Source organism: Cordyceps fumosorosea (genome assembly GCF_001636725.1).
Source record: "Cordyceps fumosorosea ARSEF 2679 chromosome Unknown scaffold_3, whole genome shotgun sequence".
Taxonomy (NCBI): domain Eukaryota; kingdom Fungi; phylum Ascomycota; class Sordariomycetes; order Hypocreales; family Cordycipitaceae; genus Cordyceps; species Cordyceps fumosorosea.
In genome coordinates this window covers 327,018-339,945 of record NW_017387303.1, presented here as the reverse complement: position 1 = coordinate 339,945, position 12,928 = coordinate 327,018, and the positions used below count along the sequence as shown (strand labels likewise).

Below are 12,928 nucleotides of genomic sequence, written 5' to 3'. Positions count from 1 at the left end.
ACCTGTTACAACTCACCTAGATAAGTTACTATATGTTTACTGGATATTTGTGGATGAATTCTTTTGGTGGATTTAATAGTATTTGGTACATTCTTGTGGTTGTTGTGCAGTTACTGGCTGGCTGCTTATTATTACACCGTACCAGGTACCTATGTACATACATACCTACAGTACCTGGCTGTGCTCTACCGGATGAAGCAGGTGGTCACGCCGCATCACCAAACACCTCGTCACCAACCACGACCCAGTATGCCTTTCAAACCTGTTAAAATTTTCTCTCTCTCTTTTGTCAATAAAAAAGAAGAAATACCCGACAGAGATAGGGACCGACCGCCTTTGGAACTATTACTAAAGACAATGCAGCGGTTCACGCCCGAGACACAACACGGCATGCTAGTAGAAGGAATGAAAAAGAAAGAAAAAAAGAAAGCGAAACAATACATAGATTTTTTTTTCAAAATATATCAAAATATATCAAAATATATCAAAATGTCTCAATTGAATATCATCCTGTCAGACTATCGTGCCAGTAGAACTCGCCATCCTTCATCTGCACTCTCTACCCAACCAGCCACCAAGACGATTAATAACTACACTCAACCACAAACATCATACAAAGTCCATATTCGTCTCTTCAAAAAACCGAAATCCCTCCGTCAACTAGGATATCCGCCCCCGTCATATAACTCCCCGCCCGACTCGCCAGCAGCACCACCGCGCCCGTCACCTCCTCCGACACGCCCATCCTCCCCCACGGCGTCCGCCTCGCCCACTCCCTCCTGTGCGCCTCCAGCCCCTCGCCCTCGTTCAGCACCGTGTCCACGTACCCCGGACTCACGCTGTTCACCCGGATCCCGTGCCGCGCCCACTCCGCCGCCAGCGAGCTCTTGAGCGCCAGCACCGCCGCCTTGGCCGCGTTGTAGTGCGCCTGCGGCTGCGGGAAGTTGACCAGGTGCGCCCCCGAGATGCTCGCCGTCAGCACCACGCTGCCCGTCACGCCCCGCGCCACCATCGCGCGCGCCGCCGCCTGCGCGACGAGAAAGGTGCCGGTCGCGTTGACGTCGAGCATGGTGCGGAACTGTGGAGGCTCCAAGTTCAGGGCGTGGGCGGAGCCGACGATGCCGGCGAAGATGCAGCAGGTGGTGATGGCGCCGCCGAGCCGGTCCTCGGCGGCGGAGATGGCGGCGGCGACCTCGGAGGCGGAGGTGACGTCGACGCGGTGAAAGGTGATGGTGGCGGAGGGGAAGCCGGCGCGCAGGGAAGCAACAGCAGCGTCGCCGGCAGAAGAGGAGAGGTCAAGGATGGCGAGGCCCGAGAGGCCGTGCTCGAGGAGCGCGCGGCACGCGGCGAGGCCGATGTCGCCGGCGCCGCCAGCGACGAGCGCGTTGCCGGTCACAGCGAAGCGGGCGAGGGCGCGGTCAGTGGGCGACAGGCTGGCAGGGACGGGCGAGGGGACGGCGGTCTTGGAGGTGCCGGAGCCGGAGCTGAGCTCCATCGACGGGATGCTCCGATGAATCAGCTCGGATCGAGGCACTGACATGTCGGGCGGTCTGTGTATGTTAAGTCGGCAAGAGATTGGGCGGGCAAACAGCAAAGTCAATGGAATTGGTTCGAGATGGAGGTCTTCGTCTTGAGAGAGACAGGGAGTGCCTTTTTTAAGCCCAAATTTGCAAACATGGTGAACGAGCCTGCTCAAGCTATATTCGCGTAGCTTCTACCACCAAAGCTTTGAGGATCATCCAGAGACGATCACCTGCCAGATACAGCAAAAGGCCTAGGTGGTGTACTGTACAGTACACTTCAATCAACAGGAGCCAACTGCACAGTCACGGCATCAGAACGGTGGAGATTTCCGTACAGCCGTCCATATGATTGGCAGATGCAAACAAGGCTTACTCGGAGTTGGACGATTTATTATTAGACCCCTCCGGTCGCCGGACGGCAGGCTTGATGACTTGCAACCCCCACGACGGAGCCGGTTTGGCGCCGTGGGGAACCCAGGCCCTTGGACAGTGAGCCTGCCAGGCTGCGGTGATCAGCTACGGAGGATTACGCAACGCCATTTTTGTCTTTATCATCCAAGAAGAGCAAAACAAAGACCCCAAACTTGAGCTCTTGTCCACGCGGGCTTGAAACAAGGACGCCATGGCACCACCGCCGACTTCACCGACTCCCCGGCGTCGGAAACGGCCGCGCCCTCTCCCGCACGTCATGGCCCGCAACCTCGCCATCGAAAAGCGTCGTCGCGAGGAGATGAACGGGAACTTTCTGGTACGTAGTTTACCTTCTTCTCCCTCTCTCCCTCGTACGCGAGGAATCCAAACAAGCATGCTCACCGCTTGCAGGACCTGGCCCATCTCGTGCCCTCGCTGGCCCACGCCCAGCGCCTCACCAAGGTGCGCATCGTCGGCGAGACCATTGCGCACCTGCGCGAGCAGCGGGCTCTGTGCGCCGCCGCGGCGCGAGACATGCTGGCGCTGCTCGCGGACAACCGCCGCGGAGACGGTAGCGGCGGGACGGCGACGCTTCGAGACGCGCACGAGGGGCCGGAGCCGAGGAAAAAGACGGCGCTGGCCGCGGTGGGAGATGGCGGGAGTCAGCAGGACGCAACGCTCTCATCTACGGGGACGGGGCAGGGTTCCGGCACCGGCACATGGCAGTACGATCTGGGCTTGTGGGAAACAGAATTCGAATTCACGGCCATTCCGGCATCGCAGGAGGAACGACTTCCATGGTCTTGCTCTACTCTACCCTTGCCACCGGAGAGTTCGTCCCTGCCAGCTCCTACGGGCGTGCCCACGCCGCCTCGCGAGGGCTTCGACGCAATCGCCCATCTCACGTTTCCCGCCAGTCTCCTCCCGGACGACACTTTATTCAACACGACACTCGACGATTCTGCAGCGACAGACGACATCTGGTCCGGGCTTGGCCTATGAACAGCTATCCTAAGCCTCTACTACACCGAATGCAACTCTGCTTCAAATCCGCTTCAGCGCCTCCTCAATCGCAGCACGGCTCTGCCGCTCACACGCCCCGAACATGGCCAGCGCCTCCTCCAAGCCCCTCGTCGTCATCGGATCCGCCTCGATCGCCACCTGCAGCGCTGCACCTCCATCCGCCAGGTAGTCCACCTCGACAACCTCCTCCGCCGACACCGGCACCTTGTCAGCCACCAGCGGATCTGTCGCCGCCAGGTGCATCAGACGCTCCGCCGGCACGCCCTCTGCTGCGCTTTGAGACGGCGGCGGCTGGTTCGTCTCGACGTCGAGCGCCGCGAGCTCCGCGAGCACGTTGGCCGGGATCGTGGCGTGCGCGCAGCCGAGCTCCGCCATGGCCATGGCCTCTCGCGCCGACAGGAAGCTCGCCATCTTGACCAGCGGCTGCGGCGGCGCGCCGGGGCCGCTCCTCGCGGAGAGAGTCCGGTAGGCGTTGAGGATCTGGACGATGCGCGGCGACATGGGGTGCTGCAGGGCCGGGTCGGGCAGGTCCGGCCACTGCGCGCGGTCGGTGTGGTACCAGGAGACTTTTTTTTTTTTTCGAAATCTACATTAGCCTTCATCACTTCTGCGACTCCCAAATCCCCCGTCTTGTTGAATACTCACAATTGTAGTAAGGGCTGATGGACAGGCAGCCGGCCTGGCTGGCGGCGACGGCCTGCGGCACGCTGAACAGCGAGGTGCCGAGCGTGCGGATGCCCTCCTTGAGGAGCTCGCGGCCGGCGTTGAGCGCCGGTCCCGTGGCGGGGATCTTGATGCAGAACTGGTCCTTGGCGATGCCTTCCTTTTCGAACTCGCGGGCGTAGGCGCGCGCGTGGGCAAGCGTCTTGGCCTCGTCGTAGGCGTCGGCCGGCGACGTCTGGAGGAGGAAGCGCCCGCGGATCTTGTCCTTGTTGAGGGCGCACAAACGGACGCTCTACACGGCACTTTGGCTTAGCATTATATTCTCCTTTGGTGAGAGGTTGTAGGCTGTGTATACGCACCATGCAGTCGAGAATGGCGCGCCAGCCGTCGTCTTTGCGCTCGCGGACAGTCTTTAGGAAGAGCTCGCGGTTCTCGGGGGCGACCATCCGCAGGAGGACGAGGTTCTGGTTGCTCGTCTGGTCAAAGGGGACGAAGGGGAGGAGGGCCGCGGTGTCTGCCGGGTCCAAGCCGTCGATGTCGATTTTGACTATGTGAATCTCGGTCAGCTTTGTGACCGTGTCTAGGTCATGTCCGGTGTAAGTGAGAGAACATACTGTGGTGCTGGAGCACGTCGAACCAGGTGGTCTTTGCCATTTCGTAGATTTCTCAAAATATTTTTCTTTGTTTGGTGGCTTACTGCAACTATAATAAATTTTAATATTCAAAACTCGGAAGAATTTGAAGGGTTTATATAATGATATTCTGCGGTACGCCCACCGTTGAACACCTCCGCACTCGGTCTGGAACGGACGCTAAGCATGCAGGTACTGTACAGCAACCACTGTCACGATGGAGCGAAGAGCGGATAAAAGGGTTATTTTTTTTTTTTTTTTTTTTTGAAAAAAAGAAAAAAAAAAGCTTTATGACTAATGTAATATATTTCTTGACTTTATTTTAGAGTTTCTAATTGTCCTCGTATTGCGCTGCAGTACTCTCTCACTGTACAGTGACACCCGTCTCCGCGTCGCCGATCCTGCAGCTTCCAGCTCCCAGCTCCCCCACAGAGCCTGACCTTGTGACAAGAAGCTGCGGCTGCCCAACAAGCAACAAGCAAGTCCACGAATCGCACCATCTCCCATCGCTTGGCCCCCAAACCTCGTCGGATTTTCGAGCTTGCACTATCCCCTTCCGCATCCGAACCCTCAAGACTTCGCGCTCCGAATCTGCCTCGAGCCTCCAGCATCCCACTCATCCGAGCCAGAAGCTTCAGCGCCTTTGCCGTCTTGTCCACTTCCCCCGGGGGTTGTCCGGCCTCGCAATCATTCCACATCAACCTACACGCACGTGCCGACTCCTCTAGGAAGGGCTTCTCGGTACCACATCTGACGACACACAAAACTTCTCGACAACGTCCTCCTCCTCCTCCTCCTCCTCCCTCACCGCACTCGATTCTGCTCCACCGCCGTCAGCCCCGTCATCCCTCCCTCTCTCCTCACCACCACCACCACCACCGCCATGTCGGCGCCGTGGGACTACATCGCCAAGCTCGTCTGCATCGGCGACTCGGGCTGCGGCAAGTCCAGCCTCACCATCCGCCTCTGCGAGGGCCGCTTCTCGCCGCACCACGACGTCACCATCGGCGTCGAGTTCGGCTCTCGCATCGTCCCCGTCGGCCCCCCTCACAGCAAGCCAGCCCTGGCACCTCCCGCCAGCAGCACCCCCTCGACACAACAACAACCCTCCTCCTCCGATGCCGTCGCCGCCGCCGGCCTGCCCGACCCGCCCCGCGACACCAGCAAGACCCCCCAGAAACACATGAAGCTCTCCCTCTGGGACACGGCCGGCCAGGAGACGTACAAGTCGGTCACGCGCTCCTACTTCCGCGGCGCCTCGGGCGCCCTCCTCGTCTTCGACCTCTCGCGCCGCGCCACCTTTGAGCACGTCACCGACTGGCTCAACGACCTCCGCCAGATCGCCGAGCCGGACATTGTCGTCGTCCTCGTCGGCAATAAGGCCGACCTCGTCGGCGGCGCCGCCGCCGAGGCCCGCCAGGTGTCCCGCAACGAGGCCGAGGCCTGGGCTCGCGCCAACGGCGTCCTCGAGTACGTCGAGACCAGCGCCAAGAGCGGCGACAACGTAGAGGCCGCCTTCATGCGCGTCGCGGAGCGCATATACCACAACGTCCAGGCGGGGAGGTACGACTTGAATGATCGGAGGTCCGGCGTCAAGGGGCCCAATGCGGGAGGTGGCGCGGGCCGCCAGGTCAAGCTGGGTCCCAACGGCGGCAAGTCCATCGCCGGTGGATGCTGCTGATTCTGGTGACGAAAGGCTGAACAAAGAACACAAGAAAGAATAAATCAAATAAACACAACTAGCATAAGCCTATAATAATTGAACCGGGGACAGCGATTCTTCCTAGGTGGAAGGGGATGGCCTGGTTTGCTACACAAGATGCCAAAATACTCTTTCTGAATTTTGTATAACACCGTCTGTTTGCGCACAGGTCTCGACTTCAAATTGTGTCAACTAATACATCATATTGCATTAGACACAGAAGCATGCCATACAGCTTCTACCATTTGGAAAAGCAGAGCATGACGACTTGACTTGAAATTTGCATCCAACGAAAAAAATCATAACAGAAAGATCCTTTTTAGACTAGCTGCACATTTTTTAAAAGAAGCAGAAATACCAGTAATTTTGCACCTGTTATACATTGCATTGCAGCTTTTCATGAATGGTCTTCATCGTCCTCCTCCCAACGTCTCCGTTTTCTCCCTCTACTAGTGTGTATTACTGCACATGGCGTACACAAAATTCCAGCATATTACAGGCTATATGCATTTCTCTGTAAATCCAGACACGCCACGGGACGCCTGCGGTCCATGGCCTGCTTAGTCGCTCATGCGCCACGTCTCGAACCACTTCATGTACGAGTACTGCTGGTTGTTGCCAGTCATGCCCCAGCAAATTGGGATAAAGGTAATGTAGAGACCGACAATGACCGAGTACAACACACCGTAGACGCCCCCCTGCACAGCCTGGCTGCGGTTTCGTACCAACCAGTCGACGAAGAAACCGAGGGCGAGAATGGCAAAATACAGAGCCGGGTAGTAGTGGTGAACGTACGTGACACGGGCCATGATGACGAAAGGCAGGTAGTGGAGGAACCAGCCAAGCACGGGGTAGATGCCGGCGTAGTGGATCTGATCAATCTCCTCGCTGTTCAGGTCCTTGAAGCCACGCTGCCAGCGCAAGACATACCAAACGACAACAAGGCCAACAAAGCCAAGCGACACCGTCGACGCCCAGTAAACAAAAGGGTTGCCAAGGAGGAAGTACTTGACAATGTTATCGTCCCAGCCGCACATGCGGAGACCGACGTGCAGAATGGGCCACTGCCACCACTGAGAAGCGAGGTCATCCTGCTTGTCGGGATCGGGAACAAGGGCATTGTTGGACGTCATCATAGCGACGTTCAGGTGGATAAAGTCATGGAAGAAGGGAGACTTGTACGAGCCAGGGTCGCCGGCAGGGAGCTTATCGTTCCAGTGAGATTCGACGTTCCAGTGGGTGTACGCGTCTCTCGGGTTGTTCTTTTGGGTGCATGTCACTTCGATCTGCTTGAAACCCCACTGAGGAAGGTTGGTGTTGCCAGCGCGGAGGTAGCAGCCGAGGACGGGGTGCTTAAGACGAAACGAGGTAGCCAGGGTACGGATCCGGCTGCGGTCGCGAGAGGCAGCATCGCGGACGACCTCGACCTGCCAGTGGTCCTTGTCGTCGCCAACAGTCAGGTTGCCGTACGAGGAAACTTCGCGGTCAGATTTGGTCATGGGGGCGGAAATCTCATGCGAGTGCAAGTTGCGGCCGGTAGAAGCGTGGATAAGACGAATCACGGAGCCATCAGAGATGTAGCGGATGTCGGTGGAGTTGGCGTCGTAGTCGGGCTCGCTGCGGTTGGGGTAGATAAACCAATCGTTGTTCGAGTCCTTGTGGTGGTAGCAAGTGACCTGCTGCTGCTGGGAACCCTCGGGGTAGGTCTGGACGTGGGAGTGGAGAAGACCGCCACCGTAGCCCATGTTCTTGAGAGTGGCGCGAGAACCAATGGCGATTTCGAGAGGGCTATCCTTGCCGACATCGGTGCCCTGGAGGTTTGCCTGGAAGAGGGAGCTCATCTGGGCATCGCCAGGTCCACTCTTGCTGAGGATAGCAAAGTGCAGGGCAAAGGACAGCATGTAGATGAGGAAGGGCACAATGATGAGGCCAACAACACGGGTGACGACGTGGGCGCCGAGAGTGGTAACAGGCATCTTGGTGTTGCCGAACTTGTTCCAGAGATCTTCGGCAGTGTAGATGCCAACGAGAGCAGTGACGAAAAGACCGACCAGCTTAACACTGCACACACAGCCAATGCTGACACCAGTCAGGAAGAGCCAGAGGAACCACTCCGGTTCAAAGCTGTTGTGGCGTTGGTTGTGGAACTTGGCCCAGCAAAAGACGGTGGCAACAGTTCCGCAGAGCAGCATGGAATCGAGAAGGATGAATCGGCTAATGGTGGTGTACGAGTTCTCGCAGAGGACCATGAGAGTGACGAACCAGACGGCAGGGCGGCGAAGGTTGAGCTCTTTGGCAGTGTAGTAGGCCATAGGGATGCAGACAATGCCGAAGAAGGCATTGAAGGCACGCATGAAGGTGTAGTTGACCTCCTCAGGGTACTTGTCGCCAGACTTGAATTCGAAGGAGCCGTTGTAACCTGCCATGACGCCGGAGAGGCCAACAAGCATCTTGCCGAGCGGGGGGTGGACATCGAAGTAGTACTCGTGCTTGATGTAGTAGGAGCCGAATTTGCCAAAGCTGCGGGTGTTAGTCAAGGTGGCGTGCCTTTTCGAATGGAGCAGCTTACTGAGCTTCATCCCAAGTAACAATATCGCTGATGCCAATCTTCCAGAGACGGGTGAAGAAGGCCAGGGCCGTGAAAATCAGCGGGGCAAAGATGGGCTCCCACTGGTTGAAGATGTCCAGGGCGGTAGGGGCCTGGATGGTTGTTAGGCATAGCAATTGAAGGGTGCGATCAAGGCTAACCAACCTTCTTGACGAGCTTCTTGTCATCGACGGGCTGCGGCACAGCAAGGGCGGGCTGCAAGGGTCCGGCAGCGCGCTTGCGAAGGCCTTCTCCGGCATCAATGCCGGAGGCGGCGGCGCGATCGGCAGCCATTGTGTGTGTTTCTCGTAGCCTGGATCAAGGCTTTGTATTAAAAGAGTCGATACGTATCGAAGGTAGAAAAGGAGAACCACACGACGACGTGTGGGCTCGGCGTAAGAAAAGGAGGAGAGGCGCAGCTGGACCAGGCAGAAGACCTCGCGATAGGTGTAACGAAGGGACGAGCTGTCAGGACTCAAAGGAGCAAAAGGACTAAAAATGGGAAGAAAGAAGAAAGAAGAAGTAAGCCCCCAGCATCAGACAGCGACCATAGCAGTCGCGATGAAAGAAGACGATGAGGAGGAAATAGAGGGGAGGATGGAGAGGGCGACGAGAAGAAGCAAGGCTGGCATGGAGATGGGAATCGAAAGGGGATTGTCAAGGTGTTGTGCGGGTACAAACTATTGCCAGCTACCCCCTAGCATTGCAGGAGACGAGGAGCGCTGAGCCTTGGAATTGGCTGCTTTTCGCCCGAGCACTGTCTAGCTGGAAGCCATTTTGGCCAGATTGCAGAGAACTGGCCGCTATAATTAGTGCTTTTAGTGGGACGCGACGCGCTGGCCGGTGCTCCGTCAATTCGTACAGCCCGCACAGATGCGGTTCGCAAACCTACGAATACAGGTCATGTTCAGCTTTTCTGAAAATGGGATGGATAATCTCAACTCTCCCCCCTGCCACTGATTTGCCATCAAGTTAATTCAATGCCGCCCAGTCCGCCCCAGCTGCGCAAAACGCCGCCGCTTCAGACGACTGTGCGCTACGGAGCAATACGTGGCACCCAAACAATGTGCTGTAACAAACCCTGCGCTTCACATCCAGGGACCACCAAACCATTCACCAGCCACAGTTAGTCGACTCGCCGCCACTTGTCGCCACACTTCACCATCCCCTCCAGCACCTTTGCCTCTTCTTTATTCCGCCTCCTTCGGACTGTCCGTCACATGCCAAGGTGCTCTGCGTTTCTAGGTAGTTACAGTCCGCCTTACCTCAGCGAACATCAAACCCTGGACATTCTTAACCTACTTGTGGCATGACATTTCTCGCTCGCTTTCTCAACACCACATGTGATAACATGTAGCATATCAAACCATTTATACTCAGCCCATCTCCGAGGACAACGTATATATAGAGCCCGCCCATTACGTGGCAACCCATCTATGCGCCCTCCCCCATCCACCACCATCTGCAACAGCAGCTGCGAACGCACCAACCAATGTCATGTCGTCCCTCGTCTCTGATTTCATCATCAACCCTGTTCTGCGCCAAGCCCGCCGATTCTCTGAAATCTCCCGTTCGACATTTGCCGGCGAGGAAAACGCCGCCGCCACCGCGCCGCCCGAGGCCATAAGCGACGCCTCCGAACCAGAGCACGACGCCCACGACAATGTCGCCGTCATACCCTCTAGTCCCATCGCCGAGCCCTCGAGTCCCGTAACCCGGCCGCTCTCCGAATCTGCGGCGACGCCAGTCACACCTCGCTCTTCGACGAGCTCCCCGCCGCGCGACCACCTCGGCTTCCCGGCATCACCTCGTAAGGCTGGCGGGCCTATCCCCGAGGACGATGGCATGAGCGCGCTACGGGCGCGGATACACCAGATCAATGTGCTAGAAATTGGGCAAGCCGAGAAGGCCAAATTGATACACGAAATATTGTTGGAAGGTTACCGCGCCTCGCGGCCGCACCTGGCTCCCATAAGCCCCGGTCGAGAACCAACAGCAGCCGAGATATCACGCGAGTACCGCGTACCGGTGCCCATGACGCTTGAATCACTGAAATTCTGGCAGAACCAAGTCGGCGAGACTGCTGCCGCAGAAAAGTTCCTGCTCACCGATGCCGACCTGGCCCCGACCTACGCCCCCATCCGGCTGCCTAAGAACGCCGATGGCACCAGAGACCCCATCACGCCGCCAGATATGCAACCACCCCTGGGATGTGCTCATTACGAACGTAACGTCAAGCTCCAGTGTTCTACCTGCAACAAGTGGTACACCTGCCGCTTCTGTCACGATTCGCAAGAAGACCACAATCTCGTTCGCCACGAGACGAAACACATGCTGTGTATGCTCTGCGGTACACCACAAAAGGCGTCTGAAGCCTGCGTCAACTGCGGTGAAACCACGGCACATTATTACTGCAATATTTGCAAACTCTGGGAAAACCGCAAGAGCAAGCCCATCTATCACTGTGACGATTGTGGCATCTGCCGCCGCGGCCACGGCCTTGGCAAGGACTTTTTCCACTGCAAGACGTGCCGTGCTTGTATTACCACTTCGATTGAAAGCTCTCACAAATGCATCGAGCGCTCCACCGACTGCGACTGCCCCATCTGCGGCGAGTACATGTTCACTTCACCAAAGCCTGTTGTCTTCATGCCATGTGGCCACAGCATTCATAAGAAGTGCTACGACCAGCACATGAAGGTGTCATATAAGTGCCCCATCTGCAACAAGAGTCTTGCCAATATGGAAACGCAGTTCCGCAACCTGGACCTCTTGATTCAGGCACAGCCTATGCCTGCTGAATTCCGAGACACCAAGGCTGTCGTGCTGTGCAACGATTGCTCTGGGAGGTGTACGGTGCCCTATCACTGGCTTGGACTCAAGTGTCTCATCTGTCTTTCGTATAATACCGTGGAACTGCAGATCCTCGGCCGCAACAGTGAGATCCTACAGGCGGCTAATGAACGACAAGAGGATCCTCCGGTGGCTTCCGAAGCAATGACGGCTGCACAGCCAGTGAGCATCCCTACGGAACGTCCGGCGGGCGCTATTAACCGCCGCCGACACTCTTCTAGCCTGCAAGTCGACTCGCAGCATCCCGTGCCAGATCGGACTGCCAGGTCACTCTCACCACAACCCGTTTTCCCCGAGCACCATATCCTGCCGACCATTATGGCTGCGGAGGAGGACTCAGATAACGACATTCTCGGCATTTGGGGTCGCTCGGGAGGAGAGTCCAGCAGCGATGAAGAGGAGGTGGAAGAGTACGATAGCGACAGCGATGGTCTTCCAGAAATGGACGACGAGGACGACGAGGAAGAAGACGACCCAAACGAGATTGTCCTGATCGGTCATCGATGAAACAGGAACTTTTTTTTTTAACCCAGCTCTTATGATTATAATTTTTGCATACATTCACGGCATTACAAAGATATAGCGGCGGACAACGGGAGAGGTGCCTCGGGGACTGCATCTATCGGCGTTTACTTTTGTTTTGGAGTTTGGGGCTTGCATGGTTTCGGGAAAGCGATGTTGGAGTTCGAGTATATTACAAAATGCATACAAACATTGTCCTTCACGGCGCGGCAGTACAAAGGATGAAGTTAAATGTATTGTGGTATTGTGTTTATGCGTAGCGCTCTAATCACCAAGCGGACAGGGTGGTATTGAGAAGACAAGACGTCCATACAAAGCCACTTTCTTGGGAAGGGGGAAGAAATTCAGTATGAATATTATACAGTCATTATTCGTATGTTTCGTGTGTGGAGAGCGGCATGGGCCGTTCGCCTCCTCGTGTCATTGACGCTCCATGTCCTGCTCAACGAGCTGTGCCTCCTGGCGGAGTTCCCTGATGACTTGCTGCAGCGTAGTCTGTTAGCAATTCACCCCCCAACAAGAACCTCCTCGAGGTAAATGACGTACCGCCAGTGCTTCCGGGTTCACGCCCTGCTCGATCAGCGCGACGCAAATGGACACCGTTTTGCGATCGAGGTGGCAGTTCTGGGTGCGCGTCGTCAGTGGGTGATGAAGATTGGAGGGTTATGGACCAGCGGAGGGAGGCAGGGACGTACGAGAATGGTAGAAATCTCGTGTAGAATGTCGACGGCCTGCTGCGCGGCGGCGCGCTTGTCAATCTCGGGCATGGCTGTGTTGGGATGCTCTTGTTTGATGCTGAACGGGGTTGATGGTTTGGCGCGAGACGCGACTTGTGCAAGTGCAACACCCCGCCAGGGTCGGCCCGGTTTAAATGGCAGAGGCGATTGTAGAAGATGTTGAGACCAATAAATCAGGACGGTTTTGTTTGATTAATTTCGCTCTGTTTATTTGATATCGACCAAGGTACTCATTTTAATTGGACTCGAGTATATTGCCGTTCAACAAGGTTTAT

The 12,928-nt window shown here is 56.6% G+C and overlaps 7 protein-coding genes across 7 annotated transcripts; 3 read left to right on the top strand and 4 right to left on the bottom strand.

The window, feature by feature from the left end:
• Positions 1-634: 634 nt before the first annotated feature.
• On the bottom strand, positions 635-1,540 carry ISF_01791 (NAD(P)-binding domain protein; the record flags this gene model as incomplete). The annotated part of the gene is made up of 1 exon (XM_018845398.1): positions 635-1,540. One exon carries the CDS (start codon positions 1,538-1,540, stop codon positions 635-637), a length of 906 nt encoding a protein of 301 aa, XP_018707121.1.
• A 605-nt stretch (positions 1,541-2,145) lies between these two features.
• Positions 2,146-2,936, top strand: ISF_01790 (Basic helix-loop-helix dimerization region bHLH; the record flags this gene model as incomplete). The annotated part of the gene is made up of 2 exons (XM_018845397.1): positions 2,146-2,271; positions 2,346-2,936. The coding sequence occupies 2 exons, from the start codon at positions 2,146-2,148 to the stop codon at positions 2,934-2,936; spliced, it is 717 nt and encodes a 238-aa protein (XP_018707120.1).
• A 42-nt stretch (positions 2,937-2,978) lies between these two features.
• On the bottom strand, positions 2,979-4,274 carry ISF_01789 (transaldolase; the record flags this gene model as incomplete). The annotated part of the gene is made up of 4 exons (XM_018845396.1): positions 2,979-3,523; positions 3,603-3,912; positions 3,980-4,167; positions 4,235-4,274. 4 exons carry the CDS (start codon positions 4,272-4,274, stop codon positions 2,979-2,981), a joined length of 1,083 nt encoding a protein of 360 aa, XP_018707119.1.
• Positions 4,275-5,135: 861 nt separating this feature from the next.
• Positions 5,136-5,933, top strand: ISF_01788 (secretion related GTPase SrgD; the record flags this gene model as incomplete). Its single annotated transcript, XM_018845395.1, has 1 exon — positions 5,136-5,933. The coding sequence occupies one exon, from the start codon at positions 5,136-5,138 to the stop codon at positions 5,931-5,933; it is 798 nt and encodes a 265-aa protein (XP_018707118.1).
• Positions 5,934-6,514: 581 nt separating this feature from the next.
• ISF_01787 (dolichyl-phosphate-mannose-protein mannosyltransferase 2) lies at positions 6,515-8,835 on the bottom strand (the record flags this gene model as incomplete). The annotated part of the gene is made up of 3 exons (XM_018845394.1): positions 6,515-8,474; positions 8,524-8,654; positions 8,707-8,835. The coding sequence occupies 3 exons, from the start codon at positions 8,833-8,835 to the stop codon at positions 6,515-6,517; spliced, it is 2,220 nt and encodes a 739-aa protein (XP_018707117.1).
• Positions 8,836-10,038: 1,203 nt separating this feature from the next.
• Positions 10,039-11,901, top strand: ISF_01786 (CHY zinc finger domain protein; the record flags this gene model as incomplete). Its single annotated transcript, XM_018845393.1, has 1 exon — positions 10,039-11,901. The coding sequence occupies one exon, from the start codon at positions 10,039-10,041 to the stop codon at positions 11,899-11,901; it is 1,863 nt and encodes a 620-aa protein (XP_018707116.1).
• Positions 11,902-12,336: 435 nt separating this feature from the next.
• ISF_01785 (hypothetical protein) lies at positions 12,337-12,683 on the bottom strand (the record flags this gene model as incomplete). The annotated part of the gene is made up of 3 exons (XM_018845392.1): positions 12,337-12,399; positions 12,463-12,540; positions 12,612-12,683. 3 exons carry the CDS (start codon positions 12,681-12,683, stop codon positions 12,337-12,339), a joined length of 213 nt encoding a protein of 70 aa, XP_018707115.1.
• Positions 12,684-12,928: the final 245 nt, after the last annotated feature.